The 21812-nt window shown below is 42.7% G+C and overlaps 1 protein-coding gene across 1 annotated transcript in view; it reads right to left on the bottom strand.

The window, feature by feature from the left end:
- Window positions 1-2621: 2621 nt before the first annotated feature.
- The window catches only part of znf407 (zinc finger protein 407), a 153755-nt gene continuing 134564 nt past the window's right edge, over window positions 2622-21812 (bottom strand). Inside the window, 1 exon segment of the mRNA XM_078253539.1 lies at window positions 2622-4186. Coding sequence (XP_078109665.1) covers window positions 3306-4186 — 881 coding nt within the window. The 3' untranslated portion in view covers window positions 2622-3305.

The following is a 21812-nucleotide window of genomic DNA, read 5'->3' as shown; positions in this document are numbered from 1 at the left end:
GGAGAAGAGCCATGCAGGGCTCCCCACCCCTCCTTCCCTCCTCCCCCTTTTCCCATAATAACTCCCATGGAAGAGATGAACCGTAACTGAACCGTGGCTTCCCCAGCACTCCACCTCTGCCTCAAACAACTATTGATTTCCAGCAACAAAAATGACAAAAACAAACACTGGATGCAGACTGTACATGCAACTATACGTGGCCTATCGATGTTGGCATGGATGTATGTACACACCATAGGATCCAAGGCTCTAGCAATGTAGAGGGAGACAGACAGGAAATAAACAAACAAGTCAGGTTTAATAGAATTGTACCTGGAGCCTGAGGACCAATGTGTGCGTGCGCGCTCACACACGCACGCACACACGCACACACACAAGCAGAGCATATCAGCCGGCATGCTAATACTGCCAAAGGGAAGCCAAAACTAATAGCGGAGACATTAAGAAAATGATCCCCAGGCTGATATGTTTTCTATAGATGGCGACTAAATAGAATTGCTATATTTATCATACTCAGGAAAACAGAGAGAGAGAGAGAGAGAGAGAGAGAGACCCACATCCCCACTCCTGTCTCTCTCAGTTGTCCCCAGGAGAGTAATGAGAGTTGCCCCGGGAAAGGGTGCACGTTACTGTTTCTATGTACGAGAGTGTGCATTTAAGTGTGTGTGTGTGTGTCATCCAACATACTGCTCCACTCCCACCTATCCGTAAAGCCTATCCTTAAAGTAGCAATGCCACAATGCAATAACAACACATTACCAGTGAATATCCTGCCTTCAAAGTAAAAGTACAGAAGCACAGTGTCCTGTATACTCAGGTCCATTACTTAAGTAAAAGTACTAATACCACACTGTGAAAATACTCCACTACAAGTAAAAGTCCTGTTTTTAAAACCTCACTTAAGTAAAAGTATGTAATATGTATATATTATCAGCTACATATACTTGAAAGTATGAAAAGTAAAAGTATTCATTGTGCAGTAAATCGTCCCCAAGCTGTCAAGACAAATGTAGTGGTAGAAGTATAAAGTAATATAAAATGCAAATACTTAAGTACAGTACTTGAGTAAATGTAGGCTACCTAGTTACATTCCACCACTGCAGAGGCATTAACCCATACAAATAGAATGATAGTAGAACGTCTGTAGAACAAATCTGCAATTGAAGTACCAGAATACACATGATAATATCAACAAAATAGCCTACTGGTGATAAAGAAGTCAAATTACTGCTGTGGATTTTTTCTTCTTCCAATAGTTACATTCTAACTGTTACCTAATACTTCAATGCGTTACTTCCACCCTTGTTCGCACTTCTTTACCCTCATCTCTCTCCATCCAAGCCCACCCCTTCTCCCCCCTGCCCTTTTCCGGCTCTCCAATTAAGCATCAGCAGCAGGTTTCCATCAGCCGTCTGGTCGTCTGCAGCAGGACTCTTCGGAGCAGAGGCCTGTCAGGAAATGAACTCATCACTGGGTGACAGCTGCTAATTTCTCTCTCTTCCATGTCACACGAGTGGCCTGCTGCAGTTAATAATGAGCCATCCAGCCCTGATTAGGGACATACACGAGGAGGGTGGAGATGCACACAACAGTACACAATCACTCAGCCAGACATGTAGAATAATGAGTGATCGCAGGCGGACATTCCTATTGAGAACAAAAACACGAGCGCACGCACACGCACACGCACACACACACACACACACCAAATAACATGGTTATTTAATTCAAAACAGACAATGGTGGTACATTCTAAAAATGTGAGGCATTTAAATGTTATCGTTGCATCTTTTACCACACAGTGGGTGTGAAAAAACGTTGGTTCCCGCTCAAAGGCACTTATGGATGCTCACACAGCGAACGTGACCTCTGTTAAATGTGCCTATCTTTGCTGAATGAAAAAAAAAAAAGAGCATAAAAAGACCGGGAGTTTACAAATGCAACATGGCGCTGAGAGCAGGAGCCGAAGACAGGCTGAAAGGCACACAGATGCTATGTGAAATTACAGGCTCCCTTCTCTCTGTGTGGTTGTGGATTTCACCACTCTTTCACTTCTCTCTGGCCTCACCTCTCTCAACATCCATCTGTAATCCTCTCATTTTTCCTGCCCACTCCTCCGACACTTTCTCTCTCAGCCCACCTTCAGGCTCTGTGTGTACGGTGTGTGTGTGCGCGTGTGTTAAAGGGATGATCTTTTGATGCCCTCTGTGTGTATGAGTGCTTTGTCTCTCTACTTTCAGCGGTTGGCCATTGTGTTTGCAGCCGTCATACTGCTCTCCCACTCACTCCATCAGAAACGCGGCCTGTGTAGGGGCCTAAATGAATATTGATTCTCCCTCCAGTGCTGAATACTGCTAAAGGGGGGGGGGGGGGAAGAGGATGAGTGTGTTGTATGCAATGAACAGAATGGACCTGATGGGGGGAGAGAAGAGAGGATGACGATTAGGATGATGGTGATCATGACGACGATAATGATAATGGTGATGATAATGACAGTGTTAGTGATCAGCAGGCATGATGGGAGCCGGCAGCTGATGCATGTATGTGCATGTTGCTTATATGATGGCGCTGAAATGGGAGGTTGATGTGACAATTGACAGCAAATACTCCTGAGAAAAGAATGTGGTTGTTAAAAATTAGACTCAATCTTTATTGTCTGAAATGAAATGGCATTCATGGTTTTTAGAGCTAGGGTTGTCAAAAAACTGAAATATGTAATTATCAACTCTATTTTATTACAGGTAAATCATCTGTAAGATCTGTTTGTTTGTTTTAAATCCATCAACTAGTAATATACTAATCCCTACAAAGGATGGAAAGAAGACTAAGAAAAAAAAAAGAGAATTAATAAATCATTGTGTCATGGTCAAAATTCTAACATCGCAAACAAAACCTAAGGTCATATTAAACAAAGGTATTGTAAAGAAAACAAAGAGCAGAATACACATTTTCCTTTGAATGACTCTCAGAATATTAGATGCATTTTCAAAAACCTATTCCAAGAGGAAATATTTTCCTTTCCTTAAGCTGCATGGCATTAATCAAGTGGTTAATGTAGTCCTGGTGGTTGTGAGGATTGCAAGTTAACTCACTTAGCACCAAACCTGTTTCCTCCACTGTCCCTCTGAATAAATGATGTGTAACCTGAGTTTAGCGTAGCCCAAGAGAAGATAGAAAACAGAAGTGATGTAAAAAAAAAAAAAAAAAATTAAATTAAAAAAAGAAAGTAGGCCTTAACAGAATTAAACAAGTAAAAAATTGATGAAACGACAACTGTACCTCTTCTCAGTTCATTTCTCTATCCTCTACCCTTCCAGAACTATATTATGAGGGGTTCCATCCAGATAGACCACCATCTCTTCTCCAGCCTGATGCTCTGCCTGCTGCCCCTCCCCGCCCCCTGCCCCGGCCTCTCCATACACGCTTCCCTCCACCTGTAAGGTGCAGTTGTCCAGCTCTGTCACAATGTAGTGCGTTCCCTCGTCGTTGACAATAACCTGGGTTAGACCTTCCTTCATCATCTGGGACGCGGCGAGCTGCAGCACCTCCTGCATCTCCTGGCGGCTGGTCTCCTGGATGACCTGCATCTCTTCCTGTTCCTGTTTGACGTCCGGCTGCGCTACGCTCTGCACAGCCTCGGCTATCTCAGGTTTCACGACCTCTTGGGCGATGGCAGCCTGCCCTTGCATTTCCTCCTGATGGCCCATTTCGCTGACGGCGCTGAGCAGAGCATCCAGAGCTGTGGACGACTCCGAAACCATGTGACTTTGTCCTGCGGCTGCCACTGCTACCCCTCCTCTAGTGAGGGGTAGCAGCTCTTTCCTGGCCTCGCCCGACTCCAGCACCACGTACTGGGTGCTGCCTTCGGCCAGGTGGGCCCCTGCGGATGCCACTTCCCTGCCCGAGGCTATGACTTGTCCATCCTCTGTGATGTGGAGCACCTCTGCCACCTGGCCGGCCATGGCCAGCGTCTGCAGAGTGGCAGCAGCCGACTCTTCCAGGGCCTGGTCGATGGTCACCTCCCCGTCGCCGTAGCCCTGGATAATGATGACCTGCTGGATAGAATCATTGTGGCCGGATGCCTCCAATGAGCCATTATTGTGCACAGGGGAGTCCATGGCTTCTGTTTCCACAAACGTAGCCCCCTGACCCTTCAGACGACACTCGAAGGACTTGGACACGATACCTGGGGAACACAGAGACACATTTCACATTACATTTCTTCTTTTTATTTTTAACTGACACTTTTATTCAATTCCTAGAATGCTAAAATGAATCCAAAACTGAGTAGAAAGGTCTTAAAGCACTTTACATTTCCCTTTGATCATGGCATATGCTATAACAATAGGAGCTAAGACAAAAAATTGTAAAAGGAAAAAAGGAAAGTAATTTAGCGCCAATATGGTCAAGATCATGTGCAAAAGACTAAAAATAGGCATGGCAATTACTGCACCACACATTCATATTTATCCTCTCTCTTAATGTTCTTGGTAACCACAACTGTTGGAACTTACTTTTGTCTATGCATCCACCACTGTGAGAAAAAGGGAAAAATCTATGCGGAAGTTGATATAAAAGGTGATGTAACACTTCACATATTTGTGTCACTTAATGCATGAAAGGAGACAGAATATGGAGATATTAGGCTGGCGGAAGACTTGACGTGAGATGCGGCTGGTGCTAATTGAGCCACACTGTGCCCTCTCAGATCACAGGTTGCCATGGCGTTTCCAAGGTGATAGGAACAGTGTTAGAAATGCCATTGTTTAAACAGTGCCTGGCTCAGACACTTGTAGGCTAATCTATGCAAAAAATGGGAATTTGAGACAGTGAAGAGGGGACTCTGTTCACGCCTCGGCTTCTGAGCACAAATGAACTTATTGTACAAATACTGGAAGCTCACACACATTATTATCACGGGAAGACTACATTGACCCTAATTTGCAATGTTTTAGTTTGACCTGCATGTTTGCACTTGTAAGTTTGCAGATTCTACAACACTTTAGGCTCAGGAAGCTCCTTAAAATATCAAAACTTCTCTTCCAAACATCAACTTTTTGGGGAAATAAAATAACTTTTGTTGCTGTTAGCTCATTTCCTGAGAAGTTGACATTTTGAAGGCACAAGGTCTACCCCCCAGGGTAGCGATGAGATCACAGTTCTTGCAGTACATACAGAAACAAGCTCATCAATCATTGATATTCCTATCTCCCCCTGACATTTAATGTCCTGCTCTCACAAGGTTGACAATGTGATCAAAAACTCAGAGTTGAGCGGCAAACAGTCTCTGACCCAACTGTGCCCTGTCCTCCTCCAGTGTAAACAGGCACAGAGATGTGTTAAGATTTCAACAATCCCGTAAATGAAACGCCGTCGATATAGACTAAGTAGGCAGTGACCACTTGTCCAAGAAATTTTACTAGTCCAGTGCAGATACACTCTCAAAATGGACAAGCTTGTACATGGAGCGCTGGAGGAAACAGCACTTTGTGTGTTAGAGTGTGTCCAACATCAGAGTGAACAATTAAGACCTGGACAGACAGAAATTGCAGATGCAAGTGTCAAGGAACACGTCCATTGTTCTTAATGGGTGCAAGCAAAGTTTGAATTTGTGCATCAGAGAGTTACAGAACTCAATTTTAGAGCAGACGGTGAATACAGGTCTATTCAAACAGACAGTATGAGGGATAACTTGTGTTTTGTGAACATTAAAGCATGTAAATGACATTACAAGTTTCTCTGGTTTCTGTCTTTGAGAGAGAGTCTAGCTGATGTTCACAAATACTGACTGAACTTTTCCTATGCCAATCTGTCCTGTGCAAATGTTCACACTTTAGCATACAGTATCATAAATCATGAAAAACTGGCATTATCCTAAAAGTGAGAAGATGAGCGCCCAGATAGTTCAGTTGGTAGAGCGGGCGCCCATATAGAGGTTTACTCCTCAACGCAGCGGGCCCGGGGTTTGACTCCGACCTGCGGCCCTTTGCTGCATGTCATTCCCCCCTCTCTCTCGCCTTTCATGTCTTCAGCTGTCCTGTCAAAATAAAGGCAGAAAATGCCCAAAACAAATAATATTAAAAGTGAGAAGATGAGAACTTGTTATCTTAATGACGTGCACACATACACCCTCACCTGTCTACAACCGCAACGTTTATTTTAGGGAGTAGCTAAAAAAAGAAATAAACACTGGACAAAAGACAAGATCACTTTTCACAAAGACTGCAAAAAAGTAGAAGAGTTAGCCAGGGTTTCTTGCTGTTGAATCATAATGGGCCTAACAAATGATAGAGAATTTACAAACCAGTCGTTGCCAGATGTCACAGAATAATAACTGATATTGAAAGAATCAAGAGAGAGTGTAGTCTTTTAAGTGTATATGGACAGGGTGGCTTTCTAAAGATAAAGCTGTTTTCACTCACTCACTTACTTCCATTCAGAAGATTTTTTCCTTTTAGTCTAAAAGAAAACGGGGCAATCAGACCAGGGCCTTGTTAAGAGAGAGGTTTGTTGGTACTCTGGAGCCTTGTTTAGACTGATGGGCTACATTTTGCTAGTATAGCTCAAATACTAAATTCTGAACAATGGAGGAAGACTTTAGGTCGGCCCAGAGTGATATATTAGACATATTGCTCTGGGTCGGCCTACTGTATTTGTCTTACTGCCCGTCTCTAACTCTTAGCATGCCTCTTCTCTCACGTCATGAGTCTCTATCTGTCTCTACACATCTACTGCATATCTCTCTCAGCTTGTACATGTAGTTTAAGATAACAAAGTGCATTTGTTAAAAAAGGCAAAGTAACAAAAAACTCACTGTCACAAGTCTGTGTGGTAAATATCAATTCGGACTCTACTATGTGTATCTCAAGTGACAGTAGTTAGTGTGTGGAGCGAGTCAGCACTGTCGAGGACAGCCAGAGAAAGTTGGCATTTTGAGCAGCAGAGGTTACCTATTTACATAGAGCTACAGGGCCTATGCTAACTTCCTATCTCAAAACGCTGCGAGCAGAGGTCGGCTGGAGAGGACAATAACTCAATGGTTGTGCAGATTCTGCTGCATTACCATAAAACCTGTTTATATATATATATATATATATATATATATATATATATATATATATATATATGCACACACACATACAGTATGTGCTACTATATGTATTTGTATGTATATGTCAGCCCTTGCGTCTGCTTGCTTAAATATATATGTGTGTGTGTGTGCAAGAGTGTGTGTAGTGCTGTAGGGGTGGTAAGGCTACGCGTTGCTACTGTGTGTCACATTAGCCATGGGGTGCTGTCGGCGGGACCCAGCGGCGGCCCGCTGAGGTTTATGGAGTGTCACTCAGTCGCCGCAGCAGTGAATCAAGTTAATGTTGCAGATCCCATCTCTTCAGTTGTCCTGCGCTCCCGGTGGAAGAACAACATTTGAACAGCGTGATTTGGCCCCGGCGAGAGGCTGATGCCTGTTTAATATGTGTTTTGAGTGTTCTGACTGACTGATTCCTTTAACAGGAAGTAGGAGAGAGGATGAGAGAGAGAGAGAGAGAGAGAGAGAGAGAGAGAGAGAGAGGCAGGCTGCTTTATTGGCTGTGATCTGCAACAAGATGGAGGCTCCCTGAGAGGAATAAAACAACAGAAGGAAGAGAAGGATGCAGTGATGTCATTTTGATTTCCAGATGACAGGAATGTTTCAAGAAAGGTCTTCGAGTAAATCTGAATCAGTGACTAATAATAAACTTGTACGAAGCTCATGGTATATGTGTGGGGAATTTTATTTATTTATGAATTTTATGCACATCAGATTTGAACGCCCTGCCGAGGTAAGTGCATACCATTTCTTTAGATGGTTTATGTGAGAACTTGTGGGGAAAACAGCAATATGGAACACGCCAGAGACAGAGGGAAAAAAAGGAGAGTGAGATGAGTGGAAGGGACAGAGACATATGCGTCTATAAACAGGAGGACAAATGACCGAGAATAAAGAGTAAAATCTTAGTAGTTGCATTCTACATTTCGCGATAAATCTAATGTCAAAGGCTAAGCATAGCTTTTCTTTGCACCATTGGGAAGTGCGGTGATTTTCAAGATCAGACCTGGTTGCTAAGAATTATGGCATAGAAACAGTCCAACAGGTCCAAAAGTGAGTTCCACAGAAATAGACCTGATTATTATTATTATTGGCGAGCATTGCTGAAAAACAATAGTAGAAGAGTTGAAATTGTTAAAAGTACCATGCACGGATTCGTTTTGATACTCTTGCTTGATTGTGTTGTATTGGATCTTTATCAGAGAAGAAATCCAGGGAGAACACAGCTGTCTGCAATGTATAGAGATATAATGTGATGAGAGTGAATCTGTTCTCCAAATGGGATAACTCATAATGAATGAAATGATACTGAAATTAAACTAAACCTGATTTAGTTGGAGACTCCTCTGGAACATCTTTAAGGACCCTTACGTAACCATGTGTGTGGCGTGACTGCGTGGCTTACACCAGTCGGTGTGTGAGCGTCAGGTCAGTGAGGGAGCCTCCCTGCTCAGTGTACGGTGTACAGATGCAATTATTGATCAGCGGATCAATGGGCTGGCCAGCGGTGGGGGCCCGGGGCCTCTAAGTGGCATTACTTCAGCTCGGAGAGGCCGCCAGGGGAGCGGTCAGACAGCACTTACCAGCAGTTAGAGAAATTAACCTTAACACTGAGACACCAGCACACACACAATCAATTACACTCGCTGTAACATAGGTCAGCTCGCTGCAAATGTAAGCTCACTTGCACATGCACGTGTAATCAGGCGAGCGGCACACACACGCCTACATGCTATTCTTGCTATACTTGTGAGGACGTGGCATTGGTTGTAATCCCCGCAACCAAAATTCAACCCTCATCTCAACCCACATGTGCCACACCCTACATCCTAATTGGTTCTCACAAGGATAGAGGTACACAACAATACACGTGAAAGACAAAGCGATCATCCTGAAGAGACCTTACAGTAAGCCAAAGTCTAATATACTATATCAAACCATAACACAAGAGCGGAGAAAATAAAACATGCTCACCAAATCAATTACAAGGTCAATGGCAGGACCATGAAAAAGCCAGAGCTTATGATCAATTCTTAACTACAGCACAAACCCCTTTACAATCCTTTTACCAGCCGATTACCTTCAATTATAGATATGAAGCCGGTGCTTTAAAAGGAGCGTGATGGAGACCCTTAAAACTGACACACAAATAGCTGTTATTTGTGGGGGGGATTTTTACAGATGAGATGGTGTGTGTGTGTATGTGTGTGTTTGTGTCACACTAGTGCAGGCTTTTGAAGGTGACACAGCTAAGTAGATAAAGTGTCAGTTGTGGGTGTATCCAGGTCACTGGGGAAGGCCTGCATACGAGAGTGTGTGTCTGTGTGTGTTTCTAGGTATTTGTACTTGTCTGTGTGTGTTTTTAAATGTATATAAATTTACGTGTGTGTGCGTGTATTTCATCACGTTCTTTATTAAACAGTATTTTGATCGATTTGCTTTTTCTACTGTTTTTTTCTCCAATGATTTTAGGCATCATTTACTATTTTAGAAAGGTGCTATATACAGTAAAGACACTTCTGTTATTTTATATTTATTTGTGCATGCTTTTTCTGTTGTTCTTGTGTTTATTTGTATTGTATTATTTATGTTTATTTCTAACGCATTTATTTTATTATTCATACTGTGTGTATATGAATTGCATAACATTACTGCAGAATATGTATGGTAATATACAGTATGGCTAAGTATAAAGTTGTATGTGCATACGTTATAAGTGCATGTGTATGTAAGTGTATAAATTATTTAGTTTTATACAATTACCTATGTTGAATTTCTTTGCATACTCCAAAAAGACAATCATCCATATGTGTATGTGTTTATTCACCTCTCTGTGTGTGTGTGTGTGTGTGTGTGTGTGTGTGTGTGTGTATTTTAGGATCTTCTTTGGTCGAGCTGTGTACATGATGACCTTACCTGCCTCTCCTCCCCTGTGAGGCCTCAGGCGAAGCTGCATGTGTTTCATATGCGTGTGTGTGTGTCTGTGTGTGTGTGTGTGTGCGTGCGCACAAACTAGCAGGTCAGCTGAGGTCTGGCTAGTGATGGCTCTACTTTGTCTGGTAGGGACAGCCGCTACTGTCACCTTTACAAACGCTATGAATCAACGCCAGGGACGACAGGCTGGCCGACCAAAAAACAACCAATTATACAGCAGCCAGATTGACACCGGGTGGACTGGGCAGAGAGAGAGATGGAGACGCACTGAACACACCCCAAGGACAAATAAACAGAAGAGAATGAGGGCACAGACTGACAGAGGGCCTTCTGGGCTGATACACCGATACGGTGGCTCTGAAGGCCAATATTAATACATCAGTGGCTTCAGCTTGAAGTTAAAGTATGAGTGATTATACATAATCTGCTCACATAAATGAATGTCTGTGTTATTACTCTTTGTTGTCAGTTGATGTAACAGCAATGTTTAGTCTATTTAACACATCCATGAAGACTCTTAAAAGAAAACACAAATCCTCTGAAACACAGGAAGTCATGCTTTTTTTTCTTTTAACTGTTTTTTTTCCTATAGTGTTTCCTGGTTCCTTTGAAAAGAGGAGTGTTTTTCTAGAGTTAATAGTCTCTTTCCCTTTTTTTGAGTCCTAAATAGAAGAGTTTGGGTCTGGCAGAAAAGTAAGTCTCTGAAACACCCCACAATGTTAATTTTGTCCTACATGTTTTCCTCTTCACTGTCACTTCACTGTGTATAATAAGTAGTAGAAGCTATGAGGATAAATTATGTTGTTTGTAATATCCAGAGTGACGCATAAATGTGAGTGAAAGCCAAGATTTTAAGACTTTCCTGCTGCACCAGGTTGCGAAGAAAAAAAAAGTTTAAGCAGGGTTTGAAGGAAAACAAATAACTGACCTAACATACATAATAAATGTCCGGTCATTCCTCATATGAGCTAACTTGTTTCACCTACATGCAACAAATACACAGCCTGATGATAGATGATAGAAGAGCTTAAGAGTACAGTATGTTTAAACTGACAGTAACTGCAAAAGGAAAACACTTCCAAACAGCTAAAAGACAGTGTAAGTTGTGTAACTAAAACACTGTGTAATTCTCTCCCACAAACAGGAAATCGCTACCTGACTAGAAGTAAACAAGACTGGTTGTGGATACACTGATAAACTAAGGTACGCCATTTATGGCAAAATCATTCTTGCACGAAATAGATATACGTACACTGTATATCATGTAAAAAATATCAAAATGTGGATTTAAAAAAATGATTCGATTTATCTTAAATACTGGCATGCATGTTTAATACTGAACATGAACACAAAACACATAAAAAAAGGAAACTATATAAGCGAGTGATAGTCATCAAGAGTGACAAAACCCTGGACAATGAGATATATTGTAGTACTCCATAGATTGAGCTGAGAAGGGCTCAAAAGGTGAGACGCACGCACGCACGCACGCACGCACGCACGCACGCACGCACGCACGCACGCACACACACACACACAGTGGTCAGAGGGAACACAGGTCAGCGTCCTGCTCTCAGCTCTTTTTCTGCTGACAGAGGATGACCCAGAGTATAATCTGGTCCACACTAACTCTATCTACCTCGTGTCCCCCAGGTCTGTGCCCCAAGAGAGAGAGAGAGAGAGAGAGAGAGAGAGAGAGAGAGAGAGAGAGGTGAAATGGGGAAGCAAATAAAAAAACAATCATCGGGGAAACCATCCCAACTACACTTTTACTACTACTTTTTTTTTATTTTAAAGATTATTCTTTTGGGTTTTTCTGCCTTTAATTGATAGGACAGCAAGGTGAGAAAAAGGAGGGGGGGGGAGACATGCAGGAAATGGTCACAGGTCGGACTCTGGACCCTGCGTCGAGGCATAACCCTCTCTGTATATGTGCGCCTGCTCTACCCACTGAGCCAACCTGCCCCCCCATCTACACCTTTTCATTCTTCGACGAAAGAACTAAATTAGATGTATCAACACTGCTTTAAAAAAAAATGACATGCTATTTTAATTTTATAACAAAGAGAAATTACAAGAAACTTACAAGATACTGCAGCAACACTGATTTTTCACAAGAGAAGAAAGGGACACACAGAAACCCACTTTTACAAATATAGACAAGATTCAGTTAGATTCTGAAATGTAATGCAATCAATGAATGTAAAAATTATTCTCAGCGAGTGATAAATCAGCTAACAGTGCTGCTAACCGCTTCCTGGGAGGACCAGATGGAGGGGACTTTCAAATTAAGAAGGCTAAGTATGAAGGCTTGGTTAGCCAGTACAGTTAGTACAGGATGCAGTGCCTCTGCAGGAAAGTATTGCTTTGCATCACAGGGAAGACAAGCGTCATCTACCACAACACAGAGGCTGCTGGGAATTTATTGGGCTGACTATGGATTTAAAAAGAACAAACACGTGGGAGGTTGCTACAGTTGCACAAAGTGAGGCCTGATCAACCACAGCGGGGCTGCCAGCGAGAGGGTGCCTCATGCTGAAAGGCCTGAAACACCTGATGACTGCAGGTTACATCACTAATTATGTACCCTAGAAATCATTTCAACTTTCAAAATTGCCAACCAGATATGACTAATGCACTACTTTTTGTTGGAGTGCCAGTCATTTCCCTGATGGTGTAAATCACAGCTATTTGTACTCTGCAGATGAAGGTCAGAAATGATCAGAGTGCGATGGCCTTATGCAAGCAGAAAACCAGACATAGAATAGAGAGAGAAGGCGTGTAAGAGCCTCATCCAGGAATCCAAGAGGAACGGTTGACGTATGAAACAATAACAAAGATCACAACACTCTTCTTTCCCATATTCCCCATCCTGCCTTTCCCTTCTCTCAGTCTAGGCCCTCTTTCTATCTCTCTAGCCTGTTTCCTTCTTCCTCTCTCTCGCCTTCTCTCAAAAATCTCTGGAGGTGGACCTTTGATTGCTTCTTTAATTAGCCATGTCAGACGGCTCCGTGGATTTACTGGGGATGTCGGACTTCTGCAGATAATTACATGCCTTTTCCCTTTCTCTCCATTGCTACATCCCTCCATCCATCCCTCCATCGTCCTTTCACTGTGTCCCCCTCTGTCCCTCTCATTCACTCTCCCATGATTTAATGATTAATTATGTATGTGAGTTTGAGAATAAAAGGTTTTTTGCTAATCAAAATGAAATGTCCCCCCCCATTCTTGTAATTACAGTGTGAAGATGATGCTGCTGATGTCTTTTTGTTTCCAAGGCCTGGCCCGCGCACTGATCTGAGGTCCGTTATAGCGGATGGGATGAGCAATCACAACATAATGGCTTGCTTCAGAATAAAAAAAAAAAAAAAACTGGATAGAGAAATAAAGTACGCCGGATTGGGTTAGGGGAGAAAGAGAATAAAAGGAGAATATAGACAAAGAGACAGAAGCAGATTGCTACGGAAGATGTCAGTAAAGGCCGAGACTGGGAACCAAAGAGAGACCTGACTACAGTCATCAGTCATGGAGGGAATGTTTTCTTTATCCAAAGCTAGTGCTGAAGTTCAAGAATACTTGATATTATTTAGTATTTGCTGAGTACTTTATTGATTCATTGATCAACTTTCTGAAAAAAGTGAAATATTCCCAGTACATTTCTCTACAACCTCAGGTTGTTTTGTCCCACCAACAATCCAAAACCCAAAGAAATGTAAAATGTAAAAACATGTATCAACTACACAATAATTGACTAATTATTTCAGCTCTAATAGCATTCATCCTCTTATACTGACTTTTATAATGAGAAAATGTATTGATATACAGAAGGGTGTCTTTCTGTTGATATTAAATGAATGCCAATCCAAACACACTGCTGTTTGATTCAATCTCATAGGTAGACTGTGGGAGCTGATGACACATTTTGAGGATTTGCTGCTTCTCTACTCTGGGTTTTTTACCATTGGTCAGACAATGTAAGTAAGCGATTGGAGGACATGAAGGCATCAGTATGCTCCACACGAAGTGTCTGTCGGATGATCAAATAGCTTTGAGAACCCCATCTCCCTCACCTTCCTGATGTCAGAATTGGGGAGGCTGTGTCCCACAATTTCTCCAACTTTTTTAAACCAACAATCCGACAGCAGAGATTGGCTCGGTGGGTGGCATTGAAAAAGTCAGCACTTCTCCATCAAGCTCTCTTTTCTCATTCTTAAAAAAACTACTTCAGACTATTTATCACATTGTGTGTACAAGCGAGTGCAACACTATGAATGATAGTGGAAATAATTGTGTGTAATTTATGCACATTGAAGATACATATGGTCCAGATTCCTTTGTTCTTTGCTCCTCTATTAAAAAGGTAAAAAAAAGTACAGATTGATAGCAAAAACACATTGATAGCAATATAACAAATGAAAGGGTTATTCCAGTAATTTAGTGTTGCACTTCCATAAAGTGAGAGAGCAGAACTCAAGCTATAGGAATCAAGATGGGTCAAGCTCCCTAAACACTGGATCCCACATTATGCATAACACGACCCTATGACATCAACCTCAGAGTGCACATTAAAGTTCTTAGTCTCAAACCAAGGTGAGTTACAGTACTAGGCCCCATTTATAGAAGAAACACATTCTTACAGCACGGTAAGGCTAAAAACAGAACTGATTTTAATTTTGTATTACTGGTTGTGTGATCGTCAGCTGAAATAACAGTTTACCCACCTTTTTTACCAAAACATCACTGATGCCAAATAATCAAAGCCCGGACATCCATACAGTATATCCATACAGAATATGGTATTACAAGTCCCTTTTGTTCCCTGTTGAGTGACTCACACTCCTATACAACACTCAGAGACACATAGGTCTGTTTGGCTTAGTCTCTGATCCTGCCTGCCATATTTACTGGGTATTTACCTAACAGAGGCATACTGGAGATATTTATCGTCCTGATGGCTCTATATATAGGGCTGAGGAGCACGGTGGGAGGTTGCTTCTCTAATCTCCATCTCCAGGCTGACAGGCCTGAGAAGGCCCTAATGAATGACTCTTTTCATCTGCACGCCTGTGTGTATGTGACAGTATAAATATTTAGCAATATTGGAGTCAGCTCGTGATTTTACACAGATGGAGTGATTGATGGCTCAGCCCCCTGATGCATGCCAAAGACCATGCTGGAGATGTTATATAAACCACCACAGCCTCTCCCACCCTCCATCATCATCTCCATCTCGCTCTCTCTCTATCTTTCACACTGCCTCCTCTGCATTCCGCCTCCTTCCCAGCTTGTCTTCTCGCAGTCGATCCGCCCTCTGTGGCTCTGCCAATTTGCTTCACTGTTGAATTTCTATCATACAGTGTGGTGTCCCTATGGCTGTAAGACAGGCTAAATCAGAGGAAAACAACCTGACAGGGACGAAACTCTGAGGAGATTGGCATCGACATGTTACAGTACAAACCAGTTTAGTATTTTTAAACCTTTTATTAAAGCAATTTATTCCTACAAATTCATTCTGAAACAACCATTACATTCTTATTTCTTGCATTGTATTATTTTTTTCTTTGTGGTATCGCCTTTTTTAAGTGCCTTGTAAACTTTTTCAAAAGTTTGTGATTGACTAATGATTATTCCATACATGCACATTGTACACAGTATGAGCACCGTTCAGTCAACATGTGAGTGAGAGCTGCTCTTTAAGTCTGCAGGCTCACACATAAACAGACATACAGTACATATGCATACGCTCACTCTCTCACACACACACACACACACACACACACACACACACAGAGATATACCCGCACACAATGCTGTCAGAGAGAAACCAGACCAGAGCTACTATCTGTTTACACACACACACACACACACACACACACACACACACACACACACACACACACACACACTCTGCTGCCAATAGGTTGCTGGAGCTTTTTGCACGTGCACGTACGTGTGTGAGTGCGTGCGTGTGTGTGTGTGTGCATATGCAATTTGGTTATACTCGTGAGGACTGGCTTATGACAGCTCTTGACCAACTTTTTGAGTTTTGTGGACATTTTGGCTTGTTGTCATAGTGAACAGCTCACATCAGGGCTATTGTGGTGAGGCAACAGTTACAGCCTTGGTTAGGATTATACATGTAGTGGTTTTATTTAAGGTAAGACTAAACCTCAAGGGAATTAATTTATAAGAATCTCATTCATCTATATCTGTTTGTGTGTGTAGTATGCGTGTAGACCTTCTGCAATGCCTCTGCATAGCCAATTAAACTAAAATACAAGAACACAATCCCTGAACAAATATATGAGGACTTTAAGGGGGGATGTTGAAGATGTATTAACCTTGTAATAGCCTGTGTAAAATATGGTCCCCTGGTAATGAAATTTCCTGCTTTAATTTGAAAAAATTGGGGAAATATCTCCCCTTTTTGCCTTGTGTTCTCTCATTTAATTGCATTTAAAACTTCAATCTCAAACACCCCCACCGCTTTATGGGAAGAAGGACCAGCGCTGGACCGCCACATCTATTAATCTAACTGTCCTTTATCGGAATTAGCATTCAAATGTGATCGGTTCCACTGCGCCTTCGCCACCGCTTGTAATTCCAACAAAATCCACTCCTATGCAATAACTACAGTGCCCTTCAAGACCACTACCAACTCCCCCTTGCTTTGAGAGGTATTGATTTTTATTTGTTCTGTAATGAGAACAATTAGTCTTTTTCCTGCCCTCCTTCATCTATCACCTCTATGTTCCTGCGGCTCCGCCACCCAGCCAGCCTCTGTCTTTAAACCCAGCTGGAGGTCCATCCTCTGGGCCGAGGACACCACTGTGCCCCTCTGCAGAGAAAATACAACAAGCTTAAGAGAAATAACAGAGGACGTTTTCCTACCTGACTATGGCCTAAAACTCACAGGTCACATTTTCAGCATGAGGACAGTTCACGTTTACAGCATGTGGACAGGTTACGTGTACCACGCAGCGACACAAACGTAAACAACAATGGAGGGAGGAGAGAGATGCGGTTTTCTAGCTGGAAATACAGTCACTATTTTGAGTTTGTGTCAGCTAAAGACGGCAATATTAAGGTTCATTGTACACTCTGTGCTGGTGGCGACAAAGTGCTATCTAGCTACAAAAACACTACGTCAAATTTGAAGAAACATTTGGAGTCGCAGCAATGCAGTCAAACTTACAGAGCAAGTCCCACCAGATGGTGCGAAGCAGAGAGCAGGAGGTCCCCCACCACCCAAACAACAAAAGCTGGACTTTGGTGCTAAACCAGTAAGTGGGGGAGAGTTGAAGAAGTTGATCGGGCAGTATGTTGTAGAGGAAATGCTGCCCTTAAACACGGTTGACTCGCTCTCTTTCGTGCCATAATAAACAAGATCCCTACTACTGGCCATGCCGAGCTGCCTCACAGTAAACCAGTTGTCATTTTTATTTTGAGGCTGTGGGGGTGTTGTTGGCAGTTGCTGAATGTAACTAATAAAGTAACTTGTAATCTAACTCCATTACTTTTAAAATCAAGTAATCTGTAAAGTAACTAAGTTACTTTTAAAATCAAGTAATCTGTAAAGTAACTAAGTTACATTTTCAAAGTAACTGATGCAACACTGTTGAGAACCAATGTTTTTAGGGAATTATTTTCTTGTCTTGGCATGAAGGAAAAAGTTTGGACTGAAGTAAAGAATACTACCAACAAAATGTCCAATTCATTACTAATCAATGCCACAGTAATTACAGAAACAAATTGCATCCTATCTATCATACTGGATGGTTAATCTCTGATTTTAATGAAAGGCCTACATCGAACCCATGTGCCAGCCTGACTAATTGACATAGAGTAAATTACCACACTCTAAATCCAGCGTCGCTAGTGTTAACATATACCATAAAACGAGAAAACACAATAAAACACTCACATCTATCCATTAAGAACGCTTCAATTTCCACCGTGGGAGCAGAGTGGCATGTTGGCCTGACTGACTAGCGGCGATCAGGAGACTTTAGCCTCTATAAACCACTTGATTGACAGGGTGATTTGTGACTGACTGGATAAGTGGCGAGCTGCTTGCTCCGTGCAGCAGTTTGTGCCTGCATAAGAACATGTGTGTGTGTGTGTGTGTGTGTGTGTGTGTGTGTGTGACGTCAGTTCCTATTTCAGCCATGGCTGGTGAGGAATGACGCAAGTCAAAGAGTCCATTTCTCTTGCTGCGCTGCCTGAGCCTTACTTACCCTAATGATGTATAATAGCCTGCAACTACACTTAACCTGAGCATTACTGTGGCAAAGACTGAGTGGAAGAGGCACACACACAGGTCTAGTTTTTCTGAGGACGGTGTTTACCAAAAGGCTGGGAGGGCAGGAAATGACCTGGCACGTTGAGAAATGAAAGACTCGCAAATCGCACTCCATCAAATCTAATCAAACCCCAAGATGTATATTAACATCGACAGCTGTATCCCCGCTTTCTCTCTGATCCTTCGCTCACACTTCACTCCGCTGCTGCTGACTCATTCTGTAGCTATAAGCTAAATGATACAAGCAGTTAGCATGCTGCATCTGTTGTCTCTTAATTAAACTAATTTCCCAGTGATGCCTGTGTATGCTCATACAATATGGAATCTGGTTCCTTTAACCTCTTTCGCATTCATTAGTGCAGACGAGAACGAGCTCATCACTTACATGCGTGCTACATAAATGACTGAATGAATGCATGTGCATGTGTGTGTGTGTGTGTGTGTGTGTGTGTGTGTGTGTGTGTGTGTGTAAGACAGGTCGGAGACAGAGGAGAGACAGTAAATGACAGTCACGTGAGGCGGCTACTGTATGAAACCTCAGATCTAATCAATAGGAGTGAGGAGGACGCCAGGCGCCAGCCAGAGGGTCACCACTCATCACTCAGGTCAGCAGCGAACACACGCGCACGTGCACGCACACACACATCCAAGCATGCACGGGGAGGGCATTGCACGGGGCACATTACTAGACAGGACTATGAGGCAGTAGAGGATGGGTCAGAGAGGGGTTGTAGCACATAGCAACAGAGGGGGAGCTGGATCGATGAAAGAGATTGAAGGAGCTCCGTAATACCAGAGGAGTCACGGATGTCCAGAATACAGCTATAAGTAGGGCTAGGAGACAGGTCAGTGGGGTTAAAACAGCCTCGCACCGCAGGGAAGAGGCATCGACGGGCCATAAAAGAGGTGAGGGAACAGCGGACCCAACTGATTTTGAAGCTCATCGTGGTTGAATGCAACTGTGGTCACAACAGTTGGTGGTAGAAGACAAACGGAGGAAATGAAAATGACCAGGTTGTGAGTGGAAATTCACTTATAGGACTGGGACGATATGCTTTTGTCCTGATTCGATTCTTTCGCGATACATGGGTGCCGATTCGATTTGTATTGAGATTTTCATTTATTGTGATTCTAGAAGTATTGTGATTCGATAGTATTGAATATTGCGATTTTCTCTCCTTCTTTAACAAAAACTAAAGTTGTATAATACACTTCTAGAGACAATATATCATGAAACATTTCTGAAAAACGTAATTTTCTAAAAAGAATGCACATCACATGTCAGTCTGACATTCATTTCATTTGTACAGAAGTACAGAACATGAATTTTCTGTTTTGCTGGAAACTGATATGATGTAGTCGTCGTCAGGGGTACCATATCAGAAAATATTTAGGTGAATAATTGGTATATATATATATATTATCTAGGGAAGATAACTGATTTTAAAAAAGGTCGCAAAAAAAAAGTCACAATACATACGATTTCCCCACCCCTATTAACTAATATGACAAATATAGGCGGCTTTTAGCAACATTTGCAACAGGAGACAGCCTGCTAAGCTGTAGGACCTCGACTGAAAGTGGGGCAGCAGAGGAGCACACCAGAGTGTGTGTTTGCATGTGTGTGTGGGCACGTTGTGTGCGTGCTGTGGCTCTGCAGACACGGATGAGGAGAAGGACTAGGCCCGGTGGCATTTAGCCCTGTTTTATAACGACACAGAGCTGGGGAGGAGACACAGGCACTGTTATTGAATTATTGAAGGTGCATGGTGAGGTATAAATCTGCCATGGATATGCCATACTGTTGTAACACACACATACACACACACACACACACACACGGGCCACCGACACACAGTGATGCTGGTGTGACGACTGCAGGCTTTGACTTGCTGACCTTGAGGTTGTTAAAACAAGGTCTCCGTCAGCTTTTCTGCAAAATATGTTTACCTCGTGAGAGAGAAGGAGAGAGACACAGAGGAGGAGAAAGAGAGAGAGAGAGAGTCAAAGTGTGTGTGTGTGTGCTGTGCTGACATTGCCGGAATAAACACAGCGACTCCATCAATTCTTCCGGATTGTGAGGCAAAATAAAAAAGGAGACACTGCGGAGGGAGACATAAAGTAACTACCAACCAACCTGTACTAGCCGGGCTCCAGCCAGCTTTTACTACACTGCACCACCGTGAGTGAGGAAGAGATTAAGCTCTCAAGAACAAACATTTGAATCCTGTGAAATAACCCCGCACACAGATTAAAAGAGAACGGTTGTATGTATGTACCTGTAGCGAATGCAGCCTAGAAACCGTACATCAACCACCAATTACTGATGTTTATCTCTTAAATAAAAAGAGACAGAGTATTGCTACATGCATGAAGACATCACTATATGTGATAATTCCCTTTTCTTCCTTCCAGCGGAAAGATTTTCCCCGCACGCACCAACACATTTTTATTTCCATTATTATTTCTGTATCTCTGTACAGATAGGGAGGTAGTGTTTCTCAGCTCAGCCGCCTCCCACCTCGAACCAACCAAAGGCAGTTATGTACTGTATGTGTGCGCGAATGAACCATGTGATTACAGAATGTTGCAAAACGCTCATATGTACATTTGGCTGTTTTTTGAGTGTGGACATGTATGCATATTTGTGCATGTATTGTGTATGTTTATGTACGTGTGTGTATATAAGTGGGCATGTGTGTGTCCTGCCTGAGCTGGGTAGCCGAGGGGGGCACCTCTTCTTATTAACATCATCAGTCTGCATCATTACAAGGCTGCCTGGGTTGGGCAGCAGGTGCTATGAGAGTGCCAGGGTTACAAACGACCACGGGATCGCTCTTGGAACACACACACACACACACACACACACACACACATACACACACACACACACACACGCATACATACACACAGACAAAACACACAGAGACAGACTCCGAACCCCGCTTTCAAATCCCCAAAAGGGATGTGGGGTGTCTGTGTCTATCTGTTATCTAGTGGGTTAGCGCTCGGTGTCTGGCCAGATTTTCACTGGGGGGGACGGACTCCATCCATTCTTGTGACAACAGGCCGGCGATACGCAGCAGAGGCTGAGGGAAACTCAGCTCAGAGCAGGAGGGAAGGGTCCGCAAGTCAACCAAAAAAAAAAAAAAAACACATTACACAGGCTGTACGCAAGACAGTGTGCAACTAACTGGAACATGCACACAACACAGTACTAAAGAACAAAAAAAATGTGTAATACTCAGGCACAGATGAAAATACACACAAAGGTTAGATGGATATTCAGGGATGATACTGGCCTTTTAATAAAAATGGGACATTCTTGTAGCATATGTTAATATACAAGAGTTGACTACGGGAGAAGGGTCTGTTCTCCCGAATTACAAAAAGACATTTTTCCTCACTTACCTCTTGTGGTGTCTAACCATGGAGAATTTTTGTTTAATTTGAGCAGGTTTTGAGATATACTGTACATCTCTGCCTCCA

This window comes from Sander vitreus, chromosome 6 (genome assembly GCF_031162955.1).
Source record: "Sander vitreus isolate 19-12246 chromosome 6, sanVit1, whole genome shotgun sequence".
In the NCBI taxonomy this organism is placed as follows: Eukaryota; Metazoa; Chordata; class Actinopteri; order Perciformes; family Percidae; genus Sander; species Sander vitreus.
Note: the sequence above shows the minus strand (reverse complement) of the source record. Positions and strands in the feature narration are given on the sequence as shown.